Source organism: Paraphaeosphaeria sporulosa, assembly GCF_001642045.1.
Source record: "Paraphaeosphaeria sporulosa strain AP3s5-JAC2a unplaced genomic scaffold CC84scaffold_12, whole genome shotgun sequence".
In the NCBI taxonomy this organism is placed as follows: domain Eukaryota; kingdom Fungi; phylum Ascomycota; class Dothideomycetes; order Pleosporales; family Didymosphaeriaceae; genus Paraphaeosphaeria; species Paraphaeosphaeria sporulosa.
Window position 1 is genome coordinate 470,811 of NW_017253371.1, and position 25,197 is coordinate 496,007.

At 54.3% G+C, this 25,197-nt stretch overlaps 9 protein-coding genes across 9 annotated transcripts; 4 read left to right on the forward strand and 5 right to left on the reverse strand.

Moving 5' to 3' along the window:
- Positions 1–443: 443 nt before the first annotated feature.
- CC84DRAFT_1168559 (P-loop containing nucleoside triphosphate hydrolase protein) lies at positions 444–4,966 on the reverse strand. The gene has a single exon (XM_018179431.1). It carries the CDS (start codon positions 4,799–4,801, stop codon positions 524–526), a length of 4,278 nt encoding a protein of 1,425 aa, XP_018030825.1. The 5' UTR covers positions 4,802–4,966; the 3' UTR covers positions 444–523.
- Positions 4,967–6,297: 1,331 nt separating this feature from the next.
- CC84DRAFT_304926 (uncharacterized protein) lies at positions 6,298–7,044 on the reverse strand. The gene has a single exon (XM_018185804.1). It carries the CDS (start codon positions 6,878–6,880, stop codon positions 6,431–6,433), a length of 450 nt encoding a protein of 149 aa, XP_018030826.1. The 5' UTR covers positions 6,881–7,044; the 3' UTR covers positions 6,298–6,430.
- A 120-nt stretch (positions 7,045–7,164) lies between these two features.
- Positions 7,165–10,010, reverse strand: CC84DRAFT_1263430 (WD40 repeat-like protein). Its single transcript, XM_018185239.1, has 2 exons — positions 9,767–10,010; positions 7,165–9,719 (listed from the first exon to the last, which is right to left on the reverse strand). The coding sequence occupies exons 1-2, from the start codon at positions 9,969–9,971 to the stop codon at positions 7,210–7,212; spliced, it is 2,715 nt and encodes a 904-aa protein (XP_018030827.1). The 5' UTR covers positions 9,972–10,010; the 3' UTR covers positions 7,165–7,209.
- Positions 10,011–10,122: 112 nt separating this feature from the next.
- CC84DRAFT_1263431 (uncharacterized protein) lies at positions 10,123–12,632 on the forward strand. The gene is made up of 4 exons (XM_018185240.1): positions 10,123–10,255; positions 10,304–10,612; positions 10,662–10,897; positions 10,942–12,632. Exons 1-4 carry the CDS (start codon positions 10,220–10,222, stop codon positions 12,149–12,151), a joined length of 1,791 nt encoding a protein of 596 aa, XP_018030828.1. The 5' UTR covers positions 10,123–10,219; the 3' UTR covers positions 12,152–12,632.
- A 1,214-nt stretch (positions 12,633–13,846) lies between these two features.
- Positions 13,847–17,267, forward strand: CC84DRAFT_304870 (kinesin-domain-containing protein). The gene is made up of 2 exons (XM_018185803.1): positions 13,847–14,976; positions 15,035–17,267. The coding sequence occupies exons 1-2, from the start codon at positions 14,100–14,102 to the stop codon at positions 17,137–17,139; spliced, it is 2,982 nt and encodes a 993-aa protein (XP_018030829.1). The 5' UTR covers positions 13,847–14,099; the 3' UTR covers positions 17,140–17,267.
- Positions 17,268–18,927: 1,660 nt separating this feature from the next.
- Positions 18,928–20,819, forward strand: CC84DRAFT_1221974 (uncharacterized protein; the record flags this gene model as incomplete). The annotated part of the gene is made up of 2 exons (XM_018183316.1): positions 18,928–19,784; positions 19,838–20,819. 2 exons carry the CDS (start codon positions 18,928–18,930, stop codon positions 20,817–20,819), a joined length of 1,839 nt encoding a protein of 612 aa, XP_018030830.1.
- A 432-nt stretch (positions 20,820–21,251) lies between these two features.
- On the reverse strand, positions 21,252–22,178 carry CC84DRAFT_1209423 (uncharacterized protein; the record flags this gene model as incomplete). Its single annotated transcript, XM_018182219.1, has 3 exons — positions 22,042–22,178; positions 21,567–21,913; positions 21,252–21,515 (listed from the first exon to the last, which is right to left on the reverse strand). Exons 1-3 carry the CDS (start codon positions 22,070–22,072, stop codon positions 21,252–21,254), a joined length of 642 nt encoding a protein of 213 aa, XP_018030831.1. The 5' UTR covers positions 22,073–22,178.
- Positions 22,179–22,214: 36 nt separating this feature from the next.
- Positions 22,215–23,496, forward strand: CC84DRAFT_1168564 (PR-1-like protein). The gene is made up of 3 exons (XM_018179432.1): positions 22,215–22,856; positions 22,908–23,012; positions 23,081–23,496. Exons 1-3 carry the CDS (start codon positions 22,492–22,494, stop codon positions 23,310–23,312), a joined length of 702 nt encoding a protein of 233 aa, XP_018030832.1. The 5' UTR covers positions 22,215–22,491; the 3' UTR covers positions 23,313–23,496.
- A 23-nt stretch (positions 23,497–23,519) lies between these two features.
- CC84DRAFT_1129187 (concanavalin A-like lectin/glucanase) lies at positions 23,520–24,734 on the reverse strand. Its single transcript, XM_018175822.1, has 3 exons — positions 24,074–24,734; positions 23,799–24,025; positions 23,520–23,736 (listed from the first exon to the last, which is right to left on the reverse strand). Exons 1-3 carry the CDS (start codon positions 24,526–24,528, stop codon positions 23,657–23,659), a joined length of 762 nt encoding a protein of 253 aa, XP_018030833.1. The 5' UTR covers positions 24,529–24,734; the 3' UTR covers positions 23,520–23,656.
- Between the last annotated feature and the right edge of the window lie 463 nt (positions 24,735–25,197).

The following is a 25,197-nucleotide window of genomic DNA, read 5'->3' on the forward strand; positions in this document are numbered from 1 at the left end:
ACAAGAGCAATTGAATGCTCATCTCCAAGCTTGGGAAATGTCACAACACCTCGCAATGCATCATCTGCTCGGCGGGCCAGCAGCCTAGCAAACAGAGTGTTGGTGTTTCTACCTACGCTTCTGCTCCTGCAGTCGCCGCTACAACGGTAAATGACGCGACACCATCATCGGTAGTATTTGTTGATCGATGAGGAAGATGGCCGGGACAAGCATTCAATCGATGGGTTTGAGATAGGATGGAACTAGGTGAAGTGCGTGTGACGGTTGTGGCGCGACGCTGAGGCATCTGGGCTCGAAAGATGTTGTGGGTGTTGTGACGTACCATCATTCGCCCGACGAAGTAAAGGCGGGAATAGTTGTAGTTTCTGGGTAGTCTGACTCAAGATACTACCTTATCATGGAGTTGAGGTGGGAGCGGTAAGACTTTGAGAAGAATACAACATGTTTAGTTTATCGATCTATCCTATTGATACAGTATTACTTCTACACCTTTCGTCCTTATTAATGTAGCCCCTCTGCGACTCTAAAGCTCCTCCATTCGCGCCAAATTATTCGACCTGTAGAGCTGAGAGATATTTGACCAAGCGAGCTCTTGTGGAATTTTCCCTCCGACCTTTGTTGCCTGTCTAAACAGAACCTGATCTTTTTCGCGCCCCACGGCGTCCGCCTCCAAAGCCTTCACCAAGCCCTCAGTCATGATCTCCATCACATTAACCGCCGTGTCAGTCTCGTTCGGATCCGCAAGCAACTTGAACACTCCATTCAACATGCGGTCTTTGGCATTTCGAAACTGCATGATCGTGTCGATCTGGCCACCTGCCTGCCGGTAGTCGATCTCGAACGGAAGCCAGTCGTCCATGACCAGGTTGTCTTCCTGTTGTAGATGGCCCCCAAAAAGCATGGCTGCGAGCGGCGTGACGAGAGAGCTTTCGCGCATGAAGAGCGTGTCGCTGCCGCGATCTCGCGCAAGTGTTGTGAACGCGAATATATGCTGCGCCTTTGACGGCCCGTCTTTCTTTGTGAGGGCATTGACCGAGCTGGGGTGGTTTATGATGTTCTTCTTTGACTCTGTGCGGAACGACCTGGCAGATAAAGATGGCTTCACCGCAATATTGGGATAGACGCCAGCCACGATCAGACACTTGATCAAGTCATAGTTGTGCGAATTGCGGTTCAGCGCCTCTCCACCAATCTCCAGTGTATCCTCGTTCCTGGCCATGTTTGCATCGAGCAGACCGGCGTCAACCAAAATCTCGGCAACCTGTTTCGCAGTCTGAGAAATTGAGCGGAAGGCGCCGTAGTGTATAAGGCAGGTTGTTGCCTTTTGACGAACGGATCTCTGATTGACATCGCGCGAGTACTGTCTCAAATACTGAAAGGCTTTTAGGCTGGTGATATGGTCTGAATTGGCAACGTTGAAATGTTGTTTTGATGCTCGTACCAGTGGTCGCATGCCAGGTGGGTTCACGAACAAAGCTCGCTCACCGTACATCGAGCCGATAATAATCACGGGATCGAGACAGCGGAATATGAGGCCAAGCAGAATCATTTTCCCGAGAGCGGGGTGGACGGGAAGTTTAGAAAGGACGCCACCAAGTGCAGTCATTTCTTCGTCCTCAGTGAATGCTTCAATCGCCTTGAGGTTTTCCACCGCAAACTGGATGGCCTCTGGCGCTGGCGGCTCGATAGCTGCAGACAAGAAACTCGATACACTCTCTTCAAAGCGCTGAGCCTTGATCGACAGACATGTCTCTTGAAGGTCAGCGCGAAGCAGTTCAGGAAGCCCAGATTCTGGCATGGCTTCCCTGCGCTTGCGAGAATACAAAGCATAATAGCTGCCGTCGGACACTCGGCCAGCTCGTCCTGCTCGTTGTCGCGCATTGGAACCGCTTTCCCAGACTGTCTGTAACGCTGTGACTCGGTCTGCAGGCAAGTAAGTATTCTGTCGTAGCTTTCCGAGATCGACAACATGTTTAACATCAGGGACAGTAATGCTCGTTTCGGCTATATTCGTGGAAAGGATAATCCTCCGGCAACCAGTCGGTAAGGGCTCAAAGATTTCTCGTTGCTGTTCGGCCGGCACCAGCGAATGTAGTAAGTGGATACGGAATGCCTCTCCATTCGAGAAGTCGAGACCAAAGACGTGGTTTCGCTTCATTTCTTCCTCCGTCGCTACGATCTCTGAAACCCCGGGAAGGAAAGCAAGTATCGCACCATCAGGACTAATTTTGCATATGTGTGCGATCGTAGCCACAAGTAGAGCGATGGGTACAAGAGCTTCTTCTTTTTCACCGGATCTCGGGTCATCTAGTTCGTCTTGCTTCTTCCCGTCAATATTGGCTGTGACCGAGTTCACTTCAACGTCTGTATGCTCGAACGCTTTTTCGGCAATCAGGTAAGCCTTCGTGTCGTCTTTTTCTCGTGCAGCCAACTGCTTGGATAGTCCTGGATGGAGCTCAGTCATCTCGCTCAAGATCTCATCGAGATACTTTTCTTTAACTGGAAATGTGCGACCAGGTACTTCCAGATATGGACACGGTGTTGGTTTGCCGTTGATCTTATTCGGGAGATATGCGGAGAAGAGGTTTTTGTCTATAGTCGCAGACATTAAAACGACCTTTGGAACGGTCTTCCCAGCGAGATGCCGAGCTGTTATTGCCTTTTTCAACACAATAAGCAGGAAATCGATATAGATGTCTCGCTCGTGAACTTCGTCAACCACCAGATGGCTCGCGTTGTCGAGTACGTCATCGGCATTCCATTTGAGGCGCTCAAGAAGAATGCCAGTTGTGCAGTAAGTGATGCTTCCTCCAGGCTGTGGCAGATTGGAGTCTCCTCGAACCTGATATCCGACGGACAGTCCCAGCCTTTCGTCACGCTCCGTTGCGACTCGTCGTGCCACGGAAATCGCAGCTAAACGACGCGGCTGAGTACAAATGACATTGCAGTTACCACCCTTCGAGCGACGTATTGCATCGTCCAGGATGATCTGAGGGACCTGCGTCGTCTTGCCTGACCCCGTCGCACCAATAACGATACTGTATACGTTGCTAAACACCATGTCAAGTACTTTTGACGAGTACCGACTCATTGGCAATGCTGCTATTGCGTTGCGAAGTTCAATTGTGTTTGGATCCGCTTCGAACTGCTGTAGGCGATCCAGTAGGCGTTCGCTGGTGACACACGTCGCTTCTCGTGGCAGCCGACGTTCTCGAAATTTTGTCAAATGGTGTGACATTGCTGCCAATTGCTCTTGATATTCGGATAACCCAGCTTGTTTGGCTTTAAGAAGGGTTTTCTCCATAATATCAAGGGCCGCGGCGTTGACCTCTGTTCTCACCGGTGGACATCTTTCTAGGATCCTGGATTTGCCTGAGCTGCCCCCAGCTAGGCTTATTGCAAATTGAGATAGGATGTCGGGGCTTTTTCGAGCAAGCTCGATTGCTGCTGTGAGGAGCGCCACTTGTTCAGCATCACGTACCGTCCATCCTATCGCCTGTTGCCCGATTGGCTCCCCGTTGGAATTCAACTGACAAATGTTGAGCACCGATCCAGTACCTTCCATAGTCTTGTTCGTGAATGTCAGATCAAAGTCGCCCTCTAATCTCCTAACCATGTTTACAAACTCGACTGCTGTGCTTGTATTTAGTGACGAGTAATCATTGTTGGCATCCGAGACCTGGTCGTATTGCATTTGTAGCTTTTTTGCGGCACTCTTAAAAGCGAGCACGGCCGAGGCTACGGCCCTCGGACCGAGACCATGGGAAACGACCTTTATCTTCTGTTCTGGAAGCTGTATTGACACTTGTGCAACTTTGCGGGCTTTGCTCGAAGCACTTCCCCGGATTCGGCGCGTCACCATGCACGCTTCGATGCGCGGAACAAGACCAAACTTCGCGGCATAGTTGTATATATCCGATATGCCATCTTTCTCTTGTTTCACAATGTCGTCCTCCACCCAATCCAGCTCTATTTCCTCGGCCAGCTTGGTATGGGCGACAGACGGACCATGGGGATTAAGGACCTTTCTAAACGCCTCGGGGTAGAGGAGCTTTGGCAATGCTCCAGTGGCATCCAATCTCAACAGCATCGCCCTCCAAGCTCTTCGCTTCGCTATCGTTTCGCTTGGGCCAGCACCAAAGGTCCGGTCATCGGCTATTCCCGGAATGTTGAGATGTAGGTGGAAGTTGCTGACGTTCTTCACTGTAACTACCTCCGGGCTTATCTTGCTACCCAATTCCGGTCGATTGCATAGCTCGAGGAGCTTGATAGGGGTGTGTTCCAGACGGAAAAAGATTCGTGGGGAGTAGCCGTACTCCCTGTACCGTTTAGCCCATAGAGTTTCTTCAATCACTGCTTCGACTATTTCTTGTACCGCAGCGGGGGTAGCACTGTTATCAAGGCGCCCACGAATACGACGAAGAACTCTACTCCAAGAATGAGATTCCTCATAATAAGCTTTGTTTTCAATGCACCATTGCAAATTTGCTAACACGGCTTCTGATTCTTCTTTTGGGCACCGAACCAAATATGCGCGGACGTCGTTCACAAGTGACACCTCATCAGGCGCGAGGTCCGGAAGATCATCCTTCAGGGGTGCCTGAGTGGTCTTGCTCAAGGAGTCGTTGTTGCCTACGGCGACTGTAGCATATCTGCGATGTAGGTTCGTCGGAAATGGAGATGTGGTGCTCGACAATAATGCCGTATATCCTTGAGGCTGAAGTGCACTGAGTTTCCTTGGTCGAAATTGTGCCGACCAAATTTGCACTCGGGCAGCCGGAGGCAAGTGTAACAGTTTCATATCAACAACTTCGCAGCTTCATCCTGAGGGTCTGAAGTGAAAAAGTATGTTCCCCAATATCTCTATGAGCCCGCCTACCCAGTCATTATCTGTAAAGCGTGCGTGTATGAGGGATAAGCAGAAAAATTGCCCAAATTCTTAGATGAACTTGATGCGATAAAATTAGCTGCAAGAATGCAATGTGAAGACAAGGTAGGAGAAACGTCGAATTCGATGCGCGGCCCGAGCGCCGAGGATTTGCCGCCAGGATAACCACGACCAACGCGTTTGATTGGTGGGAGGGGCTCCAGACCTTCGATCCATAGAAAGCAACAAAAATGCAAGTCTTTGTGGCAGTGGTGGACAATAGCGTAGCTGGAAGGGTTTTTGGATTGATCCCTTAAAATGTATTCATATACTACAAGTACATGGCATGCAGAGCTTGGTGATGAATGTGATATGAGCCCACTAGAAATCCCGGGGCACCTACAGTGGAGACGCGGCGACTTATACGTATGGTATCAGAGCTCAGGTTCTAACAACCCCCTGTCAAGTATACTATTATTCAACTTTAAACGTTTGGAACGACGTGATATGAGCCCTTTCATCCATGTCAGGCAGACCTTCCCCTTGCATCTATTCAACGATTGAATTCGGGTTTCATATGTGCCAAAATAAAATACAACTGCACTGCAACGAACACCAAGATAAGCAAACAAACAAAGCTTCCCCTTCTCTTTGCATACGCGTAGTGGTATATCGTTTCCACTGCTAACGCTTCGTTTTCCTGAACACCAGCATGAAACATGCCGCATTTGATGCAGAAACCAGGCTTTTCATGCTTGATGCCGGACCAAAGGGATTCGTGGTCGACCCTGGGTATCACACGATCGTGGCCCACATGCAAGGGTGGTCCGATTTGATTGGCCGTGGAGCCATCTCCGCAGGCGTCCTCTATGTCCGAAGGGCGAACCAATGGCAGAGGAGGTTTGGTTGTGAAAAGCGCAAAGTTGTACTGAGATGAAGTCTGAGTCGGTGACTGGATGGGCTGGGAAGACGATGCTGCGGTGAGCACATTAGACCTTATGATAGCCAGGAGTGATAAGATTGTGTGTGCTGTTTGAAGGGTAAGGTTGGATTTCTTCATGTATAGGTCTCGCTCCTGTTGCTCATCGTTGTGCGATTCGGAATTGAGCAAGGCCATTTGTTGGAGGTATCGTATTGTGTCCGATGTGAGGGTTTCCTGCTCTGTGATACTTTCTCGGGCTGTATTCAGAGTAGTTGAAGTTTGACGGACTTCTGGAATGCTAGTCGCTGCTGTGGTTGAGATGTCTTTATATGACTGTCTCTGAAGCTGCTCCAACATTTGACGGACTGATCTCATCTCGGTACAAAGCTCTAAACGAAGTTCCTCCACCTGAACGACAAGCTGGTCATGTTTGGTGTTTGTCTCGTCCGACTTCTGTTGCAGCTTCTGCAACTCCTGACCGAGCGCAGCAGGAATATCGGCCGCAGCGATAGCATCTACAATCTGTGCGCATTGGGATGGACGGAGTATTTGATCTTTACTTTCGTCGAGCCGCTTGCTATAGACTCTATCAGTAAAACGTCTGTATCAAACACAAAGTGACCATAATGCTTTTGAGAGACCTACAAGATCTGTAAAGAAAGAAGCACATGTATCTGTCCCAACGGGCGCTCGACCCCCTCCTTTAGCTTACCAACTTCGTCAGATATCTGCGCCAATGTGTACCTCACTACACCCACTCCTTTTTTTGCGGATCTTTTTGGTCCTTTTCCGAAGCCTGCGGCCCCAAGAGAATTCTCGTACTTGTCCAAAAACGCCTTGAAATGCATCAACGGCCTTTGCGAAAGAACGACGAGCTTCGTAATGTCTCGAGTGGTCTCATCTTGAGAGTACTTCTGAGTGTGCTCTTCGATTCTGGAGAGCGTAGCAGTGAGTGACGATAGAAAAGAGATGTCCGATGCATAGCCCGATGAGGCGCCGTCTGCAGATCTGAAAGCAGAGAGCACGTCAAGAAGAAGGTTGGTACCGGCGATGAAATCGCCCACGGAGAAACCGAAGGCAGGAACAACCATTGGCTCTTTATATGGTCCTGGGCGCCAGAGTGGGAGTCCGTTCTCCTTTGCTAGTAATAAGACCGGTTTTGGAGTGGGGAACTCGGTCAAATGTTTAAGATTCGAAGTTGCGGCTGTTGTAGTTGAGGCGTGAGAGTGAGGCACAGGTAGACGCAGGTAAGCGCGTGGCTATGCGAAGCGTTGGCTCTGTGGCACGAGATGATTGGTGCTGCTGCACCACCATCCTTCACTGGTGACGGCACGTGAGGCAGACACCAGAACAGGGTAGACACGAACAATGCATACTGGGTATATTCACACCAGGCCCCCATACCTCCAAGCTTCTCAGCTTACTCCACCATCACGACATCCCCACCAAGCCCCAGCTGCGCTGTCCCATTAGTGAGACTCTTCACATCGCCAACTTCATCCATCTCCCTCAATGTGAAATCCAAAAGATAGCTCTCATCCACCAGTTCTTCCACCCTCTTGTAGTGCCTCTCACTATATGCCCTGATCGCGTCCAGCACATCCTTCAAACTGCCCTTTGCGCCTACCTTGCCAGCTGGTCTGAGACTTGAGAGACGCGATGCGGGGTAGGACTTAACGACAGCCCATAGAATTTTCTGCGCGACGGGTGCAGACCGCACGTTGGTGTTCCAGTCGCGCAGGCGCAGGAGGAGCTTATATAACTGCTCGTCTGCGAGGTTACCAACGACCTCGTCAACAGCGATGAGACCCGTGAGACTGCCCTCATCGGGTGTTTCAGACTCCACAACGGATTTGAAAAGGGAGAAAAGGCGGCCTGGCTGATCCATCTGTAGCGCTAGGGTGATGGCTTCGCGGTAGTTTCCTGCGAAGGCGTAGTTTTGCAGTTTCTGGTCGAGTTCTACACGCTCGGTTTCAGCCGTGGTTGCGGCTTCTAATGTGGCGCTGGTCGTGTCTTTCCAGAAGGTTATGACGCTGTCTGCACCACCGGAGACCAGTGCACCATTGCTGAGCTGTGCGGCGAGGGCCCACACACGGTCAGTATGGTTGTCGAGCGTGGACATGGTTTCGCCAGAAGAAGAGTCCCATATTTTCACGAGACCGTCGCCAGCTGCGGACGCTACTTGAGAGCCTCGTTTGTCGCGTGCATCGACAGGTCGGTATGGCAGCCAGGCGAGCTTTAGGACGCTGTTGGAGTGACCTTCGAGGGTGAGGAGACAGCTATAGTCAGCCAGACTCCAGATTTTTACGGTCTTATCCGCGCTTCCTGTTGCGATTAGGCCCTTGCCTCCAGATCCTGTCACTTGAGACTCTTTCGGTTGGAATTTGACGGTCCAGACACCTCTTCGATGACCTCTTAGAACACCTACAGCTTCGCCATCTGCTGCAGAATATATCTTCACCGTCCGGTCTTGCGAAGCTGATGCGAACAATGTACTTGACGGGTCAATGTCTACAGCGTTGATGTCTTTGTCGTGTGCCTTTCGGGTATATTTCGCACGTAGCTTCTGCTTCATGTCTTTACTGGTATCCCATCGCTTTATTGTCCGGTCTTGGGATCCTGTGATAAGGAATGCGGGAGGGTTTGCCAAGGGGTCTGTGTACGCTGCCGACGACTCTGGCGGTGCCGCATGTGGCAACGCAATAGCGCCCAATGATTCAGCGTGGCCAGTGAGGACGGCTGCGCAGGTGTAAGAGTCGTTCTCGGGGTCTATCCGCCAAAGTCGAGCTGTATTGTCTTTTGAGCCGGTCGCCAACCAATGGCCTGACCAGTCTACGTCGAGAGAGATGATTAAATCCTCGTGTCCTTTCAGAAGAGCTACGTCAGCTCCGATGTATTTACCTTCGGCCGCAGTCTCGTTTGTTCCATCATCTTTCAGCGCTACTATGCGAACATCTTCAGAGTTGGTGTTCAGTGCGAGGAGTGACTTGTCTGAACCAATATATGCCAGATCGATTACTTCGTCGTGTGTACCCGAGACCCTTCGAAATACAGGTAGAGGATCGATGATTTCTTCGACCAGAGGTGACTCAACCGAGCTGAGCGAGTGGAAATTAAGCACCTGGTCTGCATGGACTGAAATAATGTAGGGTAGGTCCGGGTAATGAAGAACTTCCACGATTGCGTCAGTCTCAATTCCAGGTTCCTGTTCGCGGGTGATCTCTTGCGAGGTCTCAGAAGACCAAAGCCGGATACGGCCGTTCTCGCCGCCAGAGTAGGTGAGGTGTCCTCCTGCGACAAAGCCAGCGCTCTCCAGAGTTTCCAACACTGCAATCGTACGCTTTACTTTCCACTTTTTCGCATCCCATAGTATCAGTGTCTTGTCTCTGCTCCCCGATACTAAGGTATTCTGCTCAGGCGAGAAATCGAGTGCTCGCACTACGGAAACATGGGAATCCAGAACGGCAGCAGGTTTTCGCTTGTGTAGATCCCATATATGGATCTTGCCATCCTCAGCACCTGAAGCAAGCCTGTATTCCAGAGTGCTCTCCGCTCCATCCGTTTCAGCCGATGCATCCTGCTGAGACTGCCTCTTACGCTTCTTGCTGCTGTCGCCGGCATCTTCTTTGCCCGCGACCTCGACCTGGAAGAAGTGCAGTGCGGAGATCACACCACCACGGCCATGGAAAGTGTGGGTCGTGTAACCTGCACGAATGTCCCATACTTTCACAATTCCGTCTGCGCCACCTGTAGCAAGGAGGGTACCAGTCTTGTCGACAGCCAAGGTTACGACAGGCGATGTGTGTGGACGGAGCGAACGGAGCAATTCGAGTTCGATGGTGCCGTCTTCGGTCTCGGAAGGCGAAAGCGAGTATATGTGCATGGACGTAGAGCGGGAGCATACGATCAGATGCGATGCGGAGGGTGTTACTACGTAGGTTAGCACTTGAGCTTTTTGGTAGCGCGTCCGGCTTTACAAATCAATGCGGTTATAGGTTCGCCATCGCCCTCGACCCTTCCGAGCTCTTTCCCGTTGGTAACGTCCGTGATCAGCGCATCTTCTCCCAGACAAGCTGCGAGAATGCGGCCATCCTCACTCAACGCGATGCTTCCGCCCGAGTAGATTGGCTGGAGGGTGCGCTCAATGTCGTACGTCGTCCTCACAGTGGTACGTTGGGCCATTGCTTCTGGTATTATATGTGCAGCTCTCGGCGCATTGTCTGAAGCGGAGTGAATTGCATCTGGAAATCTTGGCGCTGGAAATTTCGCGGGCACCGGGGCGCGCTTTCCTTTATCGATAAGAACGGCGCGTAGCACCACCGCGACGTCAACAGCCAGTCAGCAACCAGCTGCACTCTCACGTATTACACGGCATCCAGATATTCTTTTTTGCCCTATGCTACGACGTTCACTCAGGAAGCCCTGAAAATATGGGCCGCCAGGCGTATCTGACAAAAATCGCTCTGGTACGCCGCTGTACGCCCTATGGCCCGGGTTGCAGCTCACATTGTTAGGGACGGTCGGCCTTTGAGCCGCCGCAAACCACCGCCTCGACCTCAGAATGCGTAGAGCTCGCTTCAGCACAGCAAGAGCGTGCGCATGAACATGGTCGGCGCCTCAGAGAAGCGCAAAATGACGTCTTGGCGTCCATCGGTGTCGTCGAGAGGCGTCGCTCTCCCTCGCAGGGCCTCCCTAGTTCTTACGAGGAACGATTACGCGCATTAGAGGACGAGGACACTGCCGGCCATTCTCTCGCAATCACGTCTACTTTGTCAGAGAACCTGTGCACTTGGTGGGTTGGATCCTTGAGGGAAAGGCTCTTAGTAAGTTCCCCGCCTCGGTCTATTGTTGTCTCTTTCCTAAATCCCCTAGACATTCCGCTATCCCCATCTTCATTCTTTCTCAAGCATAGTTGCTTCGGAGCAAGCACTCTCTGGGAAAACCCTGATATATAGTGGCTTTCCATCTCGTCTCCTTTCGCAGCTATGCGCTCAGAGCACCGTCTATGCTGCACACGTGCTAAGACCTGTCCATCGACTTGTTATGCAGCATCGCAGCGTCAGAATTAGATATGTTTACCGCCGGTGGAGGTCGGTTTTGAATACAGCGTAAGTCACAATCAGCGTTCAATTACCCCAAGCTGACCGTCTAGCTTCCGGTTATCCCTCGAGTTGCTGTTCTATCCATTCTCTTACCACTCTTACCTGCAACGCATTGGTCTGGTATCAGCAAGGCCGTTATTACCGCCTTTACGGTCGTTTCTACCGTTCTCCAGGCAGTCGCCGTTGCTGCCGTTTTCAGTCAACTACAGCGCACTTGCATCACCCATGGAGTTTCTTTTAGCATTCGCAACTTCTCCTTTTGTTTTCGTCTGCTTGGAGCATCTATTAGAGTGCTGGGTTTACGCAATCATCAATGCGCCTATTCAGGCAACGATCCTTCGTCCAAGTAACCCTGACATGATTAGTTCAGAGGAGGGTAACAGAGAGCGGACTACTTCCATTTTGGGCTTGCGCAAACAATCACCAATAATCGTGGGGGACACAATCGCCAGGTTTATCAGGTTCATTGGCTGGGGAAACGTGGATGTCACGGCATCACAGTCAATCTCGATCTCGTCCCAAGCCCATGGCTTGCAGAACAGCAACGCCATTGAAGTTGGAGGACGACGAGCAAGCAACGTCAGCAGACTCCAGGTACCGGGTATGCTCCAAGGTCGTTTGATGGAGACTCCTGAAGGACCTGGAACCAACACTGTCCCTATGAGCGACCTGAACGAAGTATTGCCGTTCTCACCATTCCCTTCGCCTCCGCTGTCGCCCACTGCCTCACAGACCAGCCATAACGATTCAGACCCGAGGATCAGGATAACCACTCGCGGGGACTTGGTTGAGATGGAAGTGCGCCTACCGCCGCAGGTTATTTCATCTCATACCGAGATCGCAGGGTCTGGCCCATCAACCCCAGTCCCACGAGACATTGCATCACCGACGCCCACGAGATCACCAGGCTTGTCGCCGTATCACCGAGTCACACAGCTCTCCTCGGAACCCTCTGCAATGATTGGCTCTATTTGTAAGGCTCAGATCGTCAGTCTGGTTTCTTTGCCACTCAAGCTGGTCACTCTCAGATTAGTCGCGTCGCATTATCTTACCAGTCGAGAGGAATTCGCTGGCTCGCGGAGTGTCCTTGGTGCTTTTGTTCTGCCCAGCGAGGTCAACTGGAAATCCACCGGTGTTCTCTTGTCTCGCGTGGCACTTTGTGGAACACTGGAATTAGCTATCGATCTTTCCCTTTGGGGCTGCCAATACTGGACGGTCCTGTGGCTGGGCACAAGAGTTTTTGACTGGGGGACTCTCTAGATGTTGTATACAAGATACGGTACAACGAGCAGCATGTCTTGGATGCCGTCGCCTGCTAGATGAGGCGCCACTATGGAAGAAACTGCTTCACTTGGTACCGATGTTACGTCTACATTATCTGCAACCAGACCATCGGAATTACATTGTCTTGTCTGGTTAGTCAACAGTCGTAGAGTACCCGGCGGTAGGGGCCATAGCGCTGGACTTGGATACATTAGGAAGCGTTAGGAGCACTCGAGGCCCTCTGCATCTATACCGCACGAAAATGCGCTTTCCACCGTCGTGCAGTGGCGTTGACAGCTAGTGAACGCCATGACAGATGGAGACGATGACGGAGGGATTGACGTGCACTGTGCAGCACTGAGATCCACCATGATCGCGTTGGAGAGCACTGTCGATGCCTCTTGATCTGCGGAGCCGAGGTATGCGTTGCGCAATACTCGCGTAGCAAGTGTTTGAATAGTGTAGCGCAATATAGCAGTGTACCATGTACCCCAAACAAACACAAGACCATCGTCGCGTTTCCAAGACATTCCCTTAGTTCCAAACGGGGGATGCTTCGTGAGCGCCGAAGGCTGCTCGCCATCAAGGTCAGTCTCGCATCACGCAGGATCGGCTGCGCGATCGACAACGTTATCTGTGCCCGGAGGCCTCACGAGCCTTGGCGTGATGCACATACCACCACTGATTGGACCCGGGTCGCGCATCCTCTTGCGTTCGGTGACCGCAGCGTGCCCCGGAGATTGTCCTGAATCCCAATCACGATGGAGTACGGCGGGTGGCTTAGCAGGCGTACTCGACAGAGGCACGTTCTACTATGTTGACATAAGGATGGTGGTTTCTCGGCACAGAGCCGTGGATCGGTGGAATAGGAGCAATAAAAACAGTCTAAGAGAGGCTAGCGGCGGGTATGCGTAGGAATGTCTGCAGGTGACGAGGGTAGCCACATTGCGAGTTTATGCAACATGTCTCCCGGGTTGTCGGCAGGAGGACCACGGGCACTCTGGAAATAAATGGCAGCACGACCGTCGCTGGCTGGATGAAGAGGATTCAAGCGGATTCGAGTGGCTGTCGGACATTCGAGTGTACATAGCCGGCGTAGTCGCTACCGTGTGATTGGCACCAACAATATGGTTCCCCGATCTGCAAGAGCGGATGGATGCGCGAGAGTCAGTCACAATGCCAGTTCGGGTTGGTCCCGCTGCCACTTTTCTAAGTGAACATGCACCTGGGCGTCAACTACCCCACGCGTCTTGACCCCCTTTTCGAGCAGCAGGAGTGTTGTTTGTTTTTCCAACGCCTGTGCATCGTTCTTTGATCGCATGCCGGCCCCCTTCGACCTGCTCTCCGCACTTTGCATTTCTCGTTGATCTCTCGAGCCACTTTCCACAGCGAGACTGCCCCGGCCGAACCCCCCTGCACGCGCCTTCGACGCTCCACATCCGAGCTCCTTTTCCCTGCCCTGGGCGCTCCCTCCTCCTGCTCAGAGCCACTGCTGCTGGACCCTGAGCTGCTTCTTCACCAAGTCTTTCTATCCTTCGCTATTCTCACCACCCAGTCGCCGGTGTTGCTGTTGGCCCTTCGCGCTGCTACACGTGGAGCAACGCGCACGTCCGCCGCAAAGCGGACCCTGTTGCCCTGCAACCAGCCGTTACGCTCTGTTGACGCCCCCAGCGCTTTTGGGCAGCCTACGCCGGGTCCTCCCCGCCCGCGTTACACCAAGACGTCGTCAACTCAAGACAATACTGCAACGCGCAGGCTCGGGACGCTGCGTCCCTCTTTTTTTCAAACGCTAAAAGCGCGTGTTGTCGCCCAGAAAGACCAGGCAAGCAGGCGGGATATGCATGCGCGGTAGGCCTGCAACTCAAGGCTCGACATCGAGGGCCGTCGCTCCGAGCCCAACAACTGCGCTGCAGCTCACCGCGTACCACCGCGAACACACCCAAGTATGACGAGCCACGCCCTTCCGCGCCCGTCGCGCCCGTCGATCGCGCCGCCGACGGGTCCACTGCCCTCGCTACCAGTCGCAAAGTCGCGCGTTTCAAATGTGGGATCCGCTTCGCGATCACCACCAGGCTCGCTGCTGCCCTCCCGAGCCAACAACAGCAGGGCTGTTTCCTCCCCTCAGCGCCCTGTGACGAGGGGCCACACCAGTTCCACCTCCAACGTCCCAACCATCCCGACTCTGACCGCTACCGAATCGCCCGCAGGTCCTCTGCCGCCCGGGAAAACGCTGCGCAAAACGGTCAGCATCGGCGCGTTTCCCCAACCCCCAAAACATGCCAGCAGGCTAGGAAGCCACCCGCCCAGCCCTCTGTCGGCCAGCTCGACCCCCAACGGTGAAACTGTGGATTCGAGGATTGCACCCGGTTTCAAGCCCCCAATCTCACCAGCCAGGAGGACCAGTCTTAAAAAGACCGCGCCGCGGGTCTCGAATGTCGGCGGTCGCAGCCTCATAGGGAAGTCACCGCTTTCCCCACCAAGCCTGCTCAACGGCAGCGGCGAGTCGCTTGCCGTCGACGGAAACCATTTAAGCCTGCCATCGCCGCCCCAAAGCCGAAACTCATCCGCCCAAGGATCGTACGCGACAAGCGCAACCACGTTCGAGGACATCGGAGACGAAGACGCACGAAGTCACCCAGGTGCGAGCATTATGCCAGACGATAACGCGACACAGAAAGATGGGAAGGGCAACGTCATAGTCAGTGTGCGAGTGCGGCCTGACGCTGGCGCCAAAGACAGCAAGCAAGAGACAGAGTGGGAAGTGAGCAACAAGAAGGCGCTCATCTCTTATAGAGGTCGTGATGGCGGGGATCACTACTATGGTAAGTCGCACTGCATGATGCATGAGGCTGCGAGTCCGGCTAATTGGTCATGTTGCAGACAACGTATTTGATACCCAAGACAACAATGCCCGCGTGTACGATGCAGCTGCGAAACGACTGGTTCGCCGGGTTATGGAGGGCTACCACGGCACCGTATTCGCCTATGGTATGACCGGCACGGGCAAGACCTTTTCTATGCAAGGAACTGCAACGAACCCTGGTGTGATTCCATTGGCCATTACCGACATCTTCTCCTACATTCGTGAGACACCACACCGAGAATTTCTTCTTCGCGTCAGCTACCTGGAAATCTACAACGAAAAGATTCACGATCTACTTGCTGGGCCTATTGTGGGTGCAAATGGCCAACCCGGAGCTCAGGAGGAAATCAAGTTGAGAGAGGACAGCAAGCGCGGTGTTTATGCGACACCGCTCAAGGAGGAGATTGTGCAAAGCCCAACGCAGCTGCTGAGAGTTATTGCGCGTGGTGACAATGCACGACGAGTGGCAGGAACGCAGTTCAACGCAAGGAGTTCGCGAAGTCACGCCGTCGTTCAAATCGTCGTGGAAAGCCGGGAGCGCGGTGCTGCCGGAACCTTCAAAGAGTCTAAGCGGACGCCCATCACGCCTGGTGGTGTTCGTGTCTCTACACTGAGCCTCATTGACTTGGCTGGATCTGAAAAGGCCGCCGACAACAAGGAGAGGCGGACAGAAGGGTCTCATATCAACAAAAGTCTGCTCACTCTTGGAACAGTAATCGCGCGGTTATCTGGTGACAAGGATAAGGCGATATCGGACAAGGACAAGTCTAGCAAAGAGAAGCACTTGCCGTATCGGGACAGCAAACTCACACGCCTCCTACAAGGTGCTCTCTCGGGTGGTTCTCTTGTCAGCATCCTGTGCACCATCCAGATTGGCGCAAGCGGTAGCATCGCTGCAACCAATACGCACGTCGGAGAGACACTGAGCACGCTGAAGTTTGCATCGCGCGCCAAGAACAACATAGTCAGCCACGCGAAGAAGGCGGAAGAGTCGCTTGGCGCTGCTGGCGATGCCGGAAGCCGAGCACTTCTCGATCGATATCGTCTGGAGATTGAAGAGCTTAGGAAGCAACTCGAAGAGAAGAAGAAGGCAGAGGAGACTCAGTCAGAACCCCCAGAGCAAGAGAAGGACGAAGAAGAGGAAAAGGCACGAGAGCTAGAAGACAGATATCGTCGTGAAGAGCAGATGGTGGAGATGCAAATCGCGAGGACGGCGCTCAAGGAACGAATTGACCACCTGAACCGGTTGATTCTGAGTTCCAAGTCACTGGGTGTCAACAACAGTCGATCATTTTCATCGATGAGCCTCCAACGGGGATCAACGGTCAGCGACTTTCGGCCCGTATCAGTTCGGTCGTCAGCAAGCCACGCCACGCTCGAAGTCCCGAAAAGAGGCTCTCAAACCACCCTTTCGGCGGTCCCTATGGATAGGGATGAGGATGAGGACTCGCTTGGTGATAACGGCGATGGCACCGCAAGCCAGTCTGCGCAAATCCACTCACTGCAGAGCGATCTCGCCGACAAGAACCGATACATAGCGACCCTGGAGAAGAGGCTACTGCAAGCGCGGAGAACCAGCCATTCTCGCGTGTCCATGTCGCTCTCGCAGAAAGTGGGCGGTAGTAGCGAGGAGGGTGGCCTCCTATCGACCATCGCAGAGAAGGATGCCGAGATATCCAACCTGCGAGCACAGTTAGAGGACAAGGAGCGTATGATTGCGGCTCTTACGTCGGCGCGTAAAAAGAACGAGGCAGCACAAGATCTTGGCAGCGAGGGGTCACCAGGAAGCAGAAGAACATCGCAGCAGCGCAGCGATGGCGGCAGCGGCAGCGGACCCGTAAGAGGGTCACCGGTGGCGACCAGCCCGAGAGCGTTCTCCATGACCTCAGCTGTGGCGGAGCGGCACGTGGGCACTGCCAGCCCGAGAACGCTCTCTCTGACTTCGGCCAGACCAGAGCGCAACGCGCAGCAAGAAATCGATAAATTGCTCGAGCAATTGATGAAGCCGAATGAGATGCGGCGCGGCAGTGCTGAGGGAATACGACGTAGCAGCCTACCAGGGGATGCAAATGCTATCGGGGCCCAACGACGAAGCAGTCTTCGTCCGGTCAATGAGCTGTGAGCTCTCGAGTGAGACGCGCTGATGTAGCACGACGCTCGGAACGCAAGGGCGTGCAGCGCATGCATACGACTGAACGACGCTTCATGTTGCTACCACCGAAGAGGCAAATGGTTGTAAGACATGCGGAGTGAAGCATGTAATGTTCAGATGTGTACGATGGCATCCTTTTTTTCCTTCTAGCAGAGCAAGGCGCAAGGGAGTTTTTTGTCGGCTGGGTTGGAACAGAGCTCCGCCGAGGGCAACGGCGCCTTCACTTTATATCTTCTCCTGCGACCTTTTGTTTTCTTGAGCACCTGTCTTACTAGGTTCAGGCTGCGCGGCTCGCGCAGTCGGGAGGGATCTTTTTTTGTTTTGTTGGATTGGCTTCGCTATTCTCCGTTTTTGCAGCGGGCGTGGCCGTCGCGGTGGGAGATTCTCGATTTGATACCCCGTATTCTCCTTGCATGTCGTATTCATTTCAGCGGTTCTGGCGTGGTCATCTATCCGGGGCGATGCCTGGAGGCTACTTAATGCACGTACATTGCTACTTGACGCAGCTGCTGCTTTGGGGTTGGCACGAGCTTGCATTACCCATGGTACTACTTTTATACGCTGGATGTGTTCAGTATATTGCTTACGCGCGAGGAGTGCTAGCCAGCGTCACGATGCTAGGCGCGATGCGCAAGGGCGCGAGCGCTGTGCTGCTCTGCTCTGCTCTGCTCTGCGCCACTCTGCGCCGTACGGTGACCTGCCGCCAGCGACGACGGTGCCGCATAGCATAGCGTACCGCTGCTCCAGGCGAGCCATGGCGAGGGCTGCGCGTAGCGTGGTGCCGGAGTCCGGCGGAGGAGGCAGCGCGATGGCCCATTTGGGCAGGACGGCAGCGCGACCGAGGCGGTTGCACAGTGTTTCAGGTGCGGGCGGCGGGCGGTTGCTGAGCGTGCTGGCTCGGCGGCAGAGTCGCCGTTCCCAGAGGCATCGCGCGTCGACGTGAGGTGACTGAGCTTCCCCAGCGACGCGTGACCTGCGCGGACACAGAACGGGTGGAACTGCGTCTGGCGTCGGCCGTGGTGTGCGGCCAGGCAGGGATGCTCGGCTGCGATGCAACGATCGACGGCCTGAAACGCGGCTCCCGGCCAGTCGCAGCGCCGCAGTCAGGCTCACGCCGGGCGGTCCCAGGCCGCGCCAAAGGCCGCCCGCACCAGAAGGGACAAGGCGGCTTCTAGGGTCCCCGCGGCGTGCGTCCTCGGGCGTCTGTGCCCCAAACGCCGCGAGCTTCAGACGCTTCATGCGAGTAGTCCTGGCCAAATTACATGCCCGCCTCTGGAAGGAGTGGTGATTTTCTCCGTCGCGCGCACGCCCGGCCGCCCAGTAGAGGCGCATCTTCCTGGATGCGCATCGACGCCTGTTTTGTTTCCCTTCTGCTGTGAAACTGTTCGTGGGAGAGCTCTGTTCGTGTCGTGCCCTTCTTCCTTCTCCAGCTTCGACTTTGACTTTGAATTTTGGACACGCTGATGGATGCGCGCTGAGCGAGCCTGCGCTGTACTTTCTGACCTTCCTTTCCGCTTTCCCGGGACCCTTTTCCTTGTTGTTTTCTTTCTTACCCCCTCGTCTCGTTGTCCACAGAATCTCACCGCGGAGGACAAGCCGTTCAGCAGCTTCCTGCAGGGACAGGTAGCGTCCCATCGAACCGCGCACATCTCGTCATTGGGAACGCCAGCGGCCCGCGTCAGCACCGGTACCAATATTCAGCAGCAGACTGGAAAGAGAATTTGAAGCGGCGAGCACCTCGTCTGTCCGTCGGCCAGGATGCTCAACCAGGCGACCAAGAGCTTCAGGAAGATGCACGCGCGGCGCAACCCGAACAACCTGACAGTCGGCTCCACGGCGTCGTACAGCCAGCTCAGCCCCTCCATCACCTCGGCGACCCTGCTCTCGCCCAACGTTGCGTCCAGAAGAGGCCTGCTGGGCCCGAGTCCCCCGCCCAGTCCTAGCCTGCCGAGCTTGATCCCCAGACATGGGAAGAAGCAGTCGTCGACGAGCCAGACGAGGCTCGTCAAGCGGCTGCTGATAGGCGGATGTGGTGTCGCGGTGCTCATTTGGCTCATCCTGCGCCAGATGTACGCGCACCACCAGCAGGCTTCGCCGTATGAGGAGGCGGGGGAGTGGGAGATGGTGGGGGGGAACCTGCTGCCCGAGGAGCCGTCGGCCGTCATCGTGCAGGATGCAAAGGGCAAGTCCAAGTGGACCGTGTCGATCCCCGCGAGTTACGAGTTCCCGCTCAAGCCGCAACATTACCGCGATATCTGCGGGCAGTCGATGGAGTTGCAGGCGCAGCTGCGGGAGGAGGCGCAGGGGAAGAGCGGCATTGCGAGGAGGATGTTGGAGTACTACCAGAAAGACCAGTACTATGTTGATATCGGGGATGCCGAGGCGCAGGCGTTGCTGCCAAAGACCAAGCCGATGGCCAGGCCGAAGGGATTCGTGGATGACACCGCGATTGCCAACAAAGAATCCACGTACGGCCAGCAGGTCTGCGACAGGACGCTCACATATGTCATGGAGACGAGTGATGCTGGATTCGGTAACACGTTGATGCGCCTGTGGATGTCGTACGGGCTCGCAATGGCGGAGAACCGCACTTTCTTCATTGACGACACACGATGGTATGTTGCCCTCCTCTTCCCCATTCCATCCCGCTTACAGCTGACACCCACAGGCCCTACGGCAAATACTCCACCTTCTTCCTCCCCCCGCCCGCCGCAGGCTGTCTTCCCCCTCCCCCCTCGCACATGACACCCTGCCCGCACAGCGCGCGCCACCTCGTCGTCTCGGCCGCAACCGTAACCTCGACCTTCGGCCACGCCTTCACCGAGGAATACGAAGACCCGACCAAGCAGTACGTCCAGCGGCAGCGCAAGATCTTCGCCCTCGTCCGCACGGGGTACGAAACGCTCTTCAAGCTCCGCGCCGACGACGCAACCTACGTCCTCGACCGCACGCGCGCGCTGTACGATCCCATCAAAGCAGACGGCGGCCTCAGCATCGGGCTGCACGTCCGCCGGGGCGACAAGCACCCGTACGAGTTCCAGTACCGCGAGGACTACATCCCGCTGGCGCGCTACATGGACACGGCGCGCGACCTGTACATCTCGCGCATCGAGAGCAAAGCTGCCAAGTCGAGATCCACGTCTGCGGCCGACGAGAACGCACTCGCCGCGAGACACACGTCCAGCAAGCTCGTCCTCGCCTCCGACGACCCCACCGTCTACGAAGCCGGCGAGCTCGGCCCCAACGCGCTCCGTGCCCAGGACCGCATCATCCTCGCCACAAAAGCCGCGCTCGAGGCCGCCCAGGGCAAGAAGAACCCCTGGATCGACGAGATCACGGGCTGGGAGGGCGGCTTCTATCGCGACGTGTTTTTCAGTCTCGGTCAGCCTAGTAAGGACGCGCAGGCGCCGCACGACCCGGCCAATGTCCCCGAATCGGCGAGGAGCCTGAGGGAGCTCGTGGGCCGCGCGTATTTGATGGATCTGGCGGTCGTGGGGGCCGCGGATGCCGTGGTGTGTACGGTTAGCTCGGTGGGCTGTAGGATTCTGGGGGTGATGGTGGGGTGGGACAGGGCCTTTGGGAAGGGCGAGGGGAAGGGGGACTGGGTTAACGTGGATGGCGAGTTTGATTGGAGGGGGATTGTGTGGTAGCACAGCATTTTCCCTTCTGTCCTTCTTTATTTCCCTTTCTCATTTTTTTCTTTTGTCGAAGAGATACCCGGAAGTGAGTACATACGTTCGTTTTGGGGAGGAAGAAAAGCTGGCTTTCTGTATGCATTTTTTTGGAGTCATGGGAGGATGGAAGCATAGCGTTGTGCGCAGCAACTGAACAATACCAGCCAAGTAAAGAACACCCGATTTGGAGTCTTGATCAAAGCCAGAAAGACGAGAAAATTGTAAAGTCGGCAGAACATGGTGAGACACAGGCTGGTAATGAGCAATTCAGATCGCAGACTAGTGTCTGCCGCGAAGGAGGCATGGGATGTGGACTGCAAAGGATAGCCGAAAGTGTACTTGGTTCGCTTGGTCCGAAGAACCGGTTCACAGTCTACAATGCGCGTCGATTCAGAGATAGACAGCTAGTCACGGCCAGGCTTCAGAGTCTTTGAAGCCAAATCTGATTGTTTGGAGGGGCACAGACTCGATGCCGTTCAGGTTTTGCTGCAAGGATGATTTCATACTCAAAGATAGTTCGATGGCATCCAGGCCGCATTTGGGATCCGCAACGATAGTGCCACTTGCACGGAGCAGACGCGCAGCTGGCTCCTCACCAGTGCTCTGTATCCCCAGTCGGAATGTTGACGACAAACGCTGTGCTGCTTTGGGATGGACCAATGCCCACAATAGCTACGAGAATAGTATTGCTTCTCTCCTCCGCTGTTTTGGACACCCCTATACCCTCTTAGCGGAATCGAGCAAAGCGGACTCCATCGTGCACCCAACATATTGTCCATTCTCATCAAGTTCATCGGTCTCAAGAGCTGTTGTGGTTGTTCCTATGAAAAGTTTGAGCAGATCGACGACGTCGGCGCTGAAACCCGATATTAAGTGGTCGATGACATCAGTGTTCGAGCGCTCATGCTTACTCGTCGTTTGTAGTGCTTTGCTTGTGACCCCAGCATGCTTCGAAATCGCACCGATGTTGTCAGGGTCGCTAGCGTATTGCGAGCCTGTCCTGGGTTCAGTATGACCATGTGCCCCAAATTGTCCGGCGACGACCGTCCGTGTTCCCTCGCTCGAAAGAGCTGCCCGATCTAAACATATGGCTGTGGTATAAACCACGGTTCCACAAGCTCGGAGATCTTGCACTAGGATACCCCTAGGTGCACGCTTGAGGGCCGGATTCCAATGTCACAAGCACATCTAGACTGACTAGCGACTTCTGCATACATTCGATGCCACATTATGTCGTTTGACGCCGTTCAAGTATAGCCCGGACGACAAGCACGGTGAGCGAATCGCTGCTGCCAAGGCAGCGCTGCACGTGATGACTACGTCACAGGAAGCGCCCACGGAGAACCGCGTCAAAGCGGAGTAGCCGTTAACCACAACTCACAATGGCGGGAGCGAAACAAGGCTCCCGCCACATGCAGGGGTCCATACCTTGTTTTAGCGCGTCGATGACCTTTGTATGTATGCTAGACGTGGGAGCTACTTGGGATGATATACCCCCGCGCGACAGACAAGCATTCACTTTCACTCGCGACGACCTACCTCCTACGCTGAGCCCAATCTACTACAAACTCGGCTGTCGTGACCTTCCATCCCCAAGTTGGGATTTCTCCAACACCTCATAAGGCGAATAGACATCCATCAATCAACCATGTTCGCGCGCCTCCCCACAGCCCTGCTGTTCCTTCTCAGCACCGCCTCCGCCTCCACACTCTCCCTGCACATCCCCCGAGATTCAAACTCAAAGGCGAGCGCAGACTACACCTCAGACTCCCTCTTCAAAAGCACAATCCTGAATGTCACCAACACCTATCGAAAGCAGCACAACGCGACAAGTCTCAAGTGGAACGACACCCTCGCGGATTTCGCAAAGGACTGGAGCGAGAAATGCAACTTTGAGCACTCGGGCGGGCCAAACGGGGAGAATCTGAGCAGCGGGTATCCAAACGCGAGTCAGAGCATCATCGCATGGGGGCATGAGAGGGTAGATTATGATTTCAAGAAGGGGGAGTTTACGTGAGTATGGTTGAATTCTTTCAGTGACGGAACATACTAACGGTAGCAAAGACATGAGACCGGGCATTTTTCGCAGCTCGTGTGGAAAGCCACAAAAACAGTAGGCTGCGGGCGAACAGAGTGCGATGGCCAGGATAAGGGCAAGGCACCCGGGTGGTACGTTTTCTTTTGCTCTCTCCTCTTTCTTGACTATCTGGTGAAGATGGATAACTGACAATGGACAGGTTCGTCGTGTGCGAGTACTATCCGCCCGGCAACGTCATCGGCAGCTTTATCGAGAACGTGCAGGCGCAGGTTCCCAAGGATGAGCAGCCGGAGGGCCCGAGCGATCCGGATGTCCCAGAGCAGGAACCAGATGCGAAAGAGTGCCCGCTGGGTGGGGATTGTAGCAGCGGTGTGAGGATCGGCGTGAGTTCGTTGGCGGTTGCGGTTTGGGTGACTGTGTGGTGGCTGTGAGATGGGGTGGTCTCACGAGTTGATTGATGAATGAATGAAAGAATGCATGTATAACAAGACTACAAGGAATTAGGAGTCGCGCACAATAAGCCGACCGAGGAAAACTGTCCCGGAGCAAGCGAAGGTCGGACAGTGGTACGTAGACCTTTGGATCAAGACCATAGACATAACTTGGTAGTCACTTGTAAATATTACGAAATGTGAACTACGCTAGATTGCTGGGACAAATATGTACAGGGGAGAAGTTCCAAGAATGCTGCTCGCGTGTCTCTACCGCCGCGTTACCAAGCCACATGCCACAGCGATGATTGCATGGGCTAGCCTGCTTACCATCATGTCGTTGATCAAACGTTGATGCTGGCGCTGTAGCTGTTGACCGTGTACTTAGCCGCCCCTGTGAAAGGCTCAGTGCCCTGCTGGAAAACTACACAGAAGTCGTCAGTACGCGTCCTCAAACACCCCGCAACAGCAACTGCAAGAACTCACCAATCAAGTTCTGGTTGTTGATGGGATAACCCTGGTTCTGTGCAAGGTAGTTGAAGAACTGCTTGACATCGGCATTGAAAGACAGCTTCCAGGAGCCGTCCGAGGGAATGAAGCTGAACACCTTCATCGAGCCGTTGGGTCCGACATACAGGTCCCAGCTGTACCCCGCGACGTTGACAGTCGTGACCTTATTGCCGATAGGGTAAACGCCGCCAATGCGTGCAAGCCTGGACACCTTAGCAGGAACCCGGTCGAGGGAGTGTTTCCCGACTTACCAGATCATAAGTTCGTAGTCACCACTGCTCTTGTCGTGGTTCGGGTCCGCAGCAGTGAACACATCATACGCGACGTTTGCGCGGATGTCTCTGGGCTGGTAGTCCCACTGGATGTTGGTGGGCATGCTCTTGATATTGGCAATGACAAGGCCCTTTGCGAACTGCTTTCCTGCATTCGCATAGCTCTTGACGTTGTTCTGGCCGCCCTGCCAGTTCCAGTTGGTGCTCCAGCTGACGCCCGAGCTGGACGTGCTTTGCACCGTCGTGCACTGGCTGCCCGAGCTGGCGGCCCCTTTGCCCCAGTTGTTGTTGTTGAACTCGTAGCCGTTGGCCGCGTAGTAGCCGTACTGGTCGCAGAGGGTGGCAGCTTGGCGGCGGACCGGGGTGACCGGGGCGGCGACCGGGCTGGCGGCGGCGACTGTTAAGAGACCGGCTAGGGTGAGTTGGAAAAGCATAGTGGCTGCTGTATCTAGGGAGATGTTACCGGTACAGATTGTGGCGGAGGCTTGTCAGTGTCCTTCTAGAATGTTGAACGCGCGTCCACTCCTACACCTTTATTCTTCCGCTATGCTCCTTTTTGGACTCATCTTCTACAATGAGCGGTGCTGCTACGCACGTTCCGGACACAGAATGACGGACTCTATTTACTAGTGTCGGCCAGCGTCTCATGTAGAGGGGGCCGAGTGAGCTTAAACGGCACATAAGCCTCATTAAAACGGACAAACTCAATACGAACTACATACCAAAACAGATAAACTGTAGTAGCAGACCTGTAGTAGGTCGATGTTTCCCCTCTAAAATAGAAGGACAGGATAAAAAGACAGGGTGTGCACGGATCATGGTAAACGTCCCGAGGTATTAATTGCCGGTCGTCTGCCCGCTGTTGCGGACATCGTGGAGAAGAACCTTGTCGCCTGGGTCAGGCACTCTATTTTTTGCGGGCCTTGGATGGTCGTGACCGGTTGTACTTCAATCTAGGCGCATTCTAAGGCAATCTGAGTGCTTAGGAGCTTGGTTTGAAGCACAAGCGCTTTTTCGAGGACGGGTACCAATAGGTGGAATGATTGGAGCTGAATAACCTGCGGTTCAAGTCTAAAGCATACTTCTACGCAACGTTCGGGATG